General features: G+C 41.5%; 1 protein-coding gene across 1 annotated transcript; it reads right to left on the bottom strand.

The window, feature by feature from the left end:
• Positions 1–1,037: 1,037 nt before the first annotated feature.
• Positions 1,038–7,343, bottom strand: LOC147005741 (uncharacterized). Its single transcript, XM_085835237.1, has 4 exons — positions 7,296–7,343; positions 7,042–7,176; positions 2,089–2,166; positions 1,038–1,113 (listed from the first exon to the last, which is right to left on the bottom strand). Exons 1-4 carry the CDS (start codon positions 7,328–7,330, stop codon positions 1,038–1,040), a joined length of 324 nt encoding a protein of 107 aa, XP_085691363.1. The 5' UTR covers positions 7,331–7,343.
• Between the last annotated feature and the right edge of the window lie 236 nt (positions 7,344–7,579).

The following is a 7,579-nucleotide window of genomic DNA, read 5'->3' on the forward strand; positions in this document are numbered from 1 at the left end:
TCTATCTATCTATCTATCTATCTATCTATCTATCTATCATATACTATATCTTCCAATTGCTATGTTCCCTTAGTTGGTGAAATTGTCTGAACTCTTTTAGGTCTTTTCTGCATAGTCAGTTTAGATTTCAGTCTACTGAACAGGGAGAAACAGGAATTTTTTTTGAAGCTATATATTTCACAGAGACTGAAGTGGCAAGCTTGGGGCCTGCAGGGGCTCTGCACCAGGTCTTCTGAGTGTATCTTGTAACTGCTGGCTTGGTGTTTTTCTGGGGCTCCTACCTGTGGGAGCATATGTGTCTCTGACTCTCTTGCTTGCTCTTGGGACTCTTTTCCTCCTGCTGGGTTGCATTGTCCAACCTCAACGGAGGGCTTTTGCCTTGTCTTATTATATTTTGTTTTGTTCTTACATTTTGTTGTTATCTCTTGGAGGCCTGCTCTTTTCTGAAGGGAGATGGAGGGAGAGTAGATCCAAAGGCAAGGGGAAGTGTGTGTGTGTGTGTGTGTGTGTGTGTATGGTGGGGATGGGGGATGGGAAAATGGAGGGAGAAGAAACTGTGGTCTGGATGTATTGAATGAGAGAAGAATCTATTTCTTAAAATTGTTTATATTTCAAACTGAGGACTCGGCTTCTTACTGGAAGTCAACCTTAATCCTCAGGGGTTCACCATGTCTCTGGAAATGTTTGTACTAATGAATCTAAGTCCCAATGACATTTCCCAGGGCACAAAAGAGTCATTGGTGGAGGATAATCATAAAAGTAAGGCTTAACATTCTTGTATCAAAATTCATGAAAACATATCCAAGAGATTAGCCAAAGGATGTGAAACATCATCTCCTGTGATGATGACGATGCTTTCTGTGAAGGGAAGGTCTTCACTTTCAGTGGTCAATTCTATCTCCACAGGAATAAGGACTGATTCATAATTACACCATAGGATTGTCCATAAGGTTCATATCAGTAGAGCTACCTATTACTATCTATTATTGTAACAAAATACCTGGGATAATAGCACAGAAAGAGGAAAAGTTTATCTTTTAGTTTAGAACTTTTAGTCCATGATTTATTGGTCTTATTGCTCTGGGTCTGGGGGTGGCTCTGGGGCAGCATATCCTGGAAGGAACAAGAAGGTTAAAGAAACTTTCATGTTTTGCTGTAGCCAATAGATAAAGAAAGAGAAGAGGGCGAGCTAGGGTAGCAAACTCACCCACCCAGTGTTATTACTTGGCAGAGATCTCACTTCTTTCTACTATACTCTGTATTATTGCTTATCAATCTTACTATTTGATAAAAGAGGGTCTCTGTATCTCAGGCTGGCCAATCTATATGTAGCTGAAGCTGTGCTTGATATTCCAATCTTCCTGCCTCTACCTGCTTCAGTCATGGCACAAAATGCCCAACTCGGGCCCATCTCTTAAAGGTTCTACCATGGTCCAGTCTAAATACCACAGGCAGGTGCCCAAACTTTTACTATGTGGGCTTTGGGGGTATTTACCCAAACCACAGTAGGCCATTTCCAGCTCCCTCAGCCTGGGTCTTTACCTGATCTTTAGATTTCTGACTTGGGAGGAGTTGTCTACACCTGCTACAACTTTTTCCCATCTTTTTGTGACAGCAAAGCTTTACTCCACAGTGATTCTTAAGGTCGATAGTGAATTTGAGTAACCTGAAGAGTTGATAGGTCTGCAGTTCCTCGGACCTTAACTCTAACCAAGAAAGCAGAATCCCTGGAAAAGAGAACTCTACCTCCAGAGACTACCTATGTGAGTTATCACCATGGAGATGGGGACCATGTCAGCCTTTTTCATTCTTAACTCCTTGGAGCTAAGTGCTTTGGCGTGTGGTAGGCCCCCAGTAAATGTTTGATCAAGGAAGAAATTTCAACAAACTGAGAAGTGGCCAAGGGCCCAAGGACCCCAGTGGGAATTTTAGGTGAAGGCAAATCTCATTAACATGTAGGGACTTCCTTGAAGCTTTTTAAATTCTCAGTGCATATTATCGTTCTTAGTAAAAGTATCCAAGTTCATAAAGATGCTATGCCAAGATGTTAATTATAGTTACCAGGTAATACAGTCCCCTCCTTATCACCTCTTTACCGACGTTTCAGTCCATGATCCATTGGTCTTGTTGCTCTGGGTCTGGGGGGTGGCTCTGGGGCAGCATATCCTGGAAGGAATGAGAGGGTTAAAGAAACTTTTGTGTTTCGCTGTAGCCAATAGATAAAGAAAGAGAAGAGGATGAGCTAGGATAGCAAACTCACCCAGTGTATTACTTGGCAGAGATCACACTTCTTTACCTCTATTCCCTCTCTATGTCCTCTCTCTTTCTTTTATTGTATTTGCATGAAGAGAAAGCTGGAAAAATTTGTTCAATGCTAATTTTTATTTTGGACTGGTGAAATTTTGTCTACATTTTTGGTACTCTTCTATATTATATAAAGTTTACTATTTATTATAAACTTGTATTGTTAAGAGATATTAGTCAGTAATGATTTAAATTAAAATGTGTATGCTTCTTGAAAACTATGAGTTAGAGGCATTGAGCCTATCTGACCTCAAACCCTACAGAATGAGTGAGAGGACACATTGGCTATGATTTGCATTTTCCTCTGAAGTGTGAGTTCTGAAGGGCCCCTGACTTCTGTCTCAGACAACGACTTACTGGTCACAAAACACACAACATTGAAGATCTATGTGCCACCCACTTGTACTTCTGACACATGACCTGGGTACTTTATATTTTGAATCCCAGACAGCAGACAATATGACATTCATATACATGGTTAGACCTGCATTGAGGATTAAGTCCTGTGATCCCCTAAAAATCTTTAAGTCATTGCACCCCCCCAGGTTTATGGACAAACATAGGGTATATAAACAAAAGGGAAAGAGCAGCTTGTGTTTATAATAGATCTCATGATGCTTTGGGGTGACTAGAGGCTATGTGTGTTTACTCTTTAGGCAAGAGCTGGCCTTAGTGGAACTTCCCAGCCCGTGCCTCTGGTGAACTTAACTATTTCTCAGAAAATCTTAGCTCTGCTTTTATTCCCTCCCTTATTTCTAGATAGGATCTTCTTGAAGGGCTCTGCATTTACAAAGCGAGCTCCCATGCCTTTCTTGTGAAATGCCTTTCTCTGGCTCCTTGATTGACCCTACTATAGTCATAAACACCAGGAGTGTATAAAGCCCCCAAGAATACAGAGAAACTACCTCCTTGGTAGTTCAGTGAAGCCGTGTGAGACAGCCTTTGGCTGGTGCACTGAGGACAGTGGTGATGTAAAGCCGTTCTTGGCTAACTTCTAAAATCTCTCGGGAGATTTCTCTTCTGTGCAGTTAGTCATTGTGAAGGAGATGCACTGAAGACCCAGAGGAATTCTGAGTTTCTAGGGAACTTCTGATTTGGCCCAGGCTACAGTCATTGTGTAATGAGAAGCCACCAGCAGGGTTTTCTGGCTAGAAACATCAGAACTGATCGTTGCTTAAGTAGGAAATAAGCTTTTGCTATGTTCTTCTGTTTAGAATTAAATAATAGCTGTTTCTATAGAATGTCTCAAACATCTACACCTACCCAGACTTTCAAATACCCTTAAGAAATTTCTATCTCTGTCTATTTATTACACGTGCTGTCGAAAGGTTAATTTCGTAGTATATTTTAAGACCCTTCCTACATTCCTCCTCTCCTACCAGACTGGAAGTAGTGAAGAACTGATGTTTTGAATGTGCTCTTCTGATTATGATCAGGTTCGCTCTAGATGTTCCTGGGAAGTGGCAGGATGTATACATGAGTCAAAACCTGTTTCCCCGAGAGCCTTTTGTCTTTGAATATTGCTTCTCTGACAGAACCAGAGAGACAGGAAGTGAAATTCCAGGGGCTCTCAAGTCCCAGAGACACTAAGAAGATCCAAACTCTTGAAAGAAATTTTATATTTTCTTTCTCTCATATTTTCTACAAGCTGCACCTAGACAATTGGCCAAATATCGCCAGCTGTAGCATTTCTCATTTGCTTCACTTCCCAGAGAAGACATCAAGAGTCAGGCAAGTTGGGTGCTATCTTCCTGAATGCTGATGTGAGGAAGTGGAAATGATTCAGCTTTCTGCCCTACAGCCAGGGACAGAGCAGTGGAGGCAGAGATTCTAATGTCGAGTTACACGGGTGGATGATGGCAAAAGGCAGAAGCCCAGAGGGGCCATTGTATGGTGCTCTCTTTTATGTGGAAGGCATTGCATGGCTTTCGTGGAGTGAGATCTTTGATATCGAAATGTGCACATAGGGCAGTTTCCAAACATACCCCTCCCCCCCCAACCCCACCCGTAATGTGAAGAAAGTCAAAGCTTTTAGAAACTAAATGTGGTTTTCTTAAGATGTTTAAACGACATAGTGACTTCCTCACTATGACCCTGGATCTTTTCTCCTAATTGGCCATTAACTTGTTAAAAAAGAGAAGAATTATTCTGAATCATTTTACCAAGGAACGTGACTTGGTGTAAAGAAGATTGTGGTCAGTGAAACTTCTAAGAAATCCGAGGGCTAAAAGTACTGGAATGCTTTGCACAAGATCCTGAAGTTCATAAAACAGACTGGCTTGCTGACACCCAGGAACCAGCAACATCAGGGGATGTTTGCAGTTAACTTCTGCATGGTGAGTTCCTGAACTGCACTGTACATATTTAGGTAATTTTATACTTTATATCCTAGAAGAGGAAAATTAGTCACTGTTTATGGAGTACCGACTGTGTGTTGGTCTCTATCCTTTGACAGCTGTTTACTAATAGCTTAGCCTGGCCAGTGTCCAGGTAAGAGTTGAATAAGATTTGATTCACAAGAATCAAGACCCAGATCAATTCAATTCAATTTTATTTTCCCACAGAGATAGTCTTGGGCTCTTCACATTATACATGGACTTTTAATACACAGGGGTTGTCAATCAAAACAGCTGTCACTTGGACTGAATTCTTCTGCATTGGAGATAGCCAGAGAGGATGACTTGAAGGTCAAAGAGTATAAAGCTAGCTGTCCTTGCTAAGAAAGAAGACTTGCTAACAGGTGTAGGTGGGGGTTGGACAATCCCAGGACACTGAAGTGAAGCCAGTACATGCCATTCTTCAGCCTCTGTGATTTTTGAGCAGTTCTGCAGAACATTAGCCAGAGTTTGCTCGGGATAAAGGTGTTGAAGGGGTTTGGAAAGCTTTATACGTCATATCCTGGAAATTTCTAAGAAGCTCCGCATGGCATAATAAAGATTCTAAGAAAGTTTACAGCAGACAAAAATGATTATATACCCTCTCTTGTGTCCACAGGCCAGGGTACCTCAGACTTATTCTAGAATATACAACTTTGTTACTTATTACTTTTCCACACCCTGCAAATATAATAATTTTATATCCTATTTTATAAAACATTAAGGGCATTTAAACAAGACTCCCCCAATCAATAATGGTCTTTTGATCAATTATTTAGTTCATGATTCTTTTCTTTCTTTTCCCATTTACCACACATGTGGTATGCATGTGTGTGTATTTATGTTTGAAAAAAAATGACCATCCCAAAGAAGATAAAGTGTTGGTGGCCATTCAAAAGGTACCTGAGCCCATCTCAGCAGAACTTGTGCCTGAACACTGACTCTTCACAACTAGCTGTGTAACGTCAACAGACCACTTCTCTGAATCTCTGCTTCCCCATTAGCAGGATGGGATTTTGCAATAATCTCTGAACAAAAGTGTGCACAGCAAAACACTGGCTTCTTAAAAGTTTGTTCAGAATATAATTATCAGAACCTTTGAACATGCTTTCTAGAAGAAGAGTACTAGCCAGAACTGGGAACTTGTGAGCAGACTTCCTCAGGTTGGGAAAATGACATTGTCCTTGGGTCTGGCCATAGCAGTGAAGTGATGTGATGTGTGTGTGTGCGCGCGCGCGTGTGCATGCGTGCGCACGCGCATGTGTGAGTACACTATGGAAGTTTTAGTGGGTTAAGAGTAGATCGTTTTCAGTCTTCTCACTGTTAACAGGTTATGCTGAAAAACAACCTGTTCTGTCTGATAGCATGTGATATAAAGCATTTAGTGGTCTTCCTAGCCTCTATACACCAACTGCCAGGAGCAACTCCAAGTTGTGACAACCTGTAATGTCCCCAACTTTTGTTAGTGTCTCTTGGTTAATACTATTACCCCTAGTTGAGAAAATAAATTTAGCCTGTGAACTTATAAGCAGCTCTGGTGAGTGTGTAGATGCCTGTATGTGTAGGTGTGTGCACAAACATATACATGGAGAAGAGGGAAAAGAGTAATGGCTCAATAGTAAATGTGCCAATACTACAGTGAGTGAGCCTTGAGATCACCTAAGCTAATTTGTTATTCAAAAATAAACTGTAGGAAGTGACATAAATTTCATAACTGCACGTGCAGACCTTCCTTTTCTGATATTTCCTTGTGAGGGATTTAACTATTCATTTCCAGACCTATTTCCTCAGTGGCCTAGGAGCCTTTTTCTTTTCCATATGCTAAGGCACCCAAGAGGATCTGGCTCAGAGACTGGGCGCAAAGTTGATAGATAATTTGGTCAGATGATACGATCCTAGTACAGTGCAGAAATCAGTATGTTAGACTATCTTATGGGAAAGATGCTTTTGTAGTCTTTTGTTAATAGACTTACTTACCTGAATGGAAGTTCAGTACTCTCACCTTAGCCCTTGATAACTGAGAGAAAATTCTTTCTGACCATCTGTATTTTTATATAGATGGAGAAGGATGTGTTTGTTAGTAGAGATGTACAGAGTCAATCTTTCATTAGAGAGTATACTAAGAGGTAAAGTTGGAAACAGAAGGAAGACACATTTGCTGGAGCCAAACACCACACTCATGTTTTACGCATGTAATCCCATTTAATCCTGCCCATGATGAAAGGATTATCAACTCTATTTTAAAACCCAGGCTTAAGGATGTTAAGCAACTTGCTCCAGATGCAGCGGCAGACCTATAGACACCCTGCGTGTCTCAAACACCTGGGCAGTCTCTGGGTGTAGAGTTTCACAGAAGTCTTACCTGTCTGACATGAAGAGTGGAGATCTGGAAGGTCTCTGTGTTCCAGTGCCTTCTTTCAACTGCAGCACCGTAAACACAGTACAACCTCTGCTCTGGGCCTCAAGAGTCCATGGCAGATCCTCCTGTTGCCTGAACCTGTTCATAGTGTTGACAGGTTACAACATATGTGGTCTTGGCTGGGTGCCCACTCCATGCAAGGCCCCCACACTGTTAGGAGCCCACTCTGGGTGAGGGCTATGGAGATTTCTTCTCACCGTGGCTGCAGGCTGCCTGTGGCTGTGTTCGTCATCAGGTGGAGAAATACCTTTTCATCAGGAGCCAATCACTCATCAGTCCAATGAGGAACAAAACACAGATGGTTAAACTATCTTAATTCCCTCCTACCCTATTCACTAGGTATGTGCATCTTAACATATGCTTTTTACAAAACCGCCCACAATTACTCTCCATTTTCAGAGATCCACGGATTATGGAGTAGGTTGTGGGCTACCTCTGCCTTTTTCCAGTGATGGTTGTATATCTATTAATTTTGTAAGTT

The sequence above is a fragment of the Mus caroli genome, unplaced genomic scaffold, assembly GCF_978045245.1.
Source record: "Mus caroli unplaced genomic scaffold, Mus_caroli_1 scaffold_2, whole genome shotgun sequence".
Classification (NCBI taxonomy): Eukaryota; Metazoa; Chordata; class Mammalia; order Rodentia; family Muridae; genus Mus; species Mus caroli.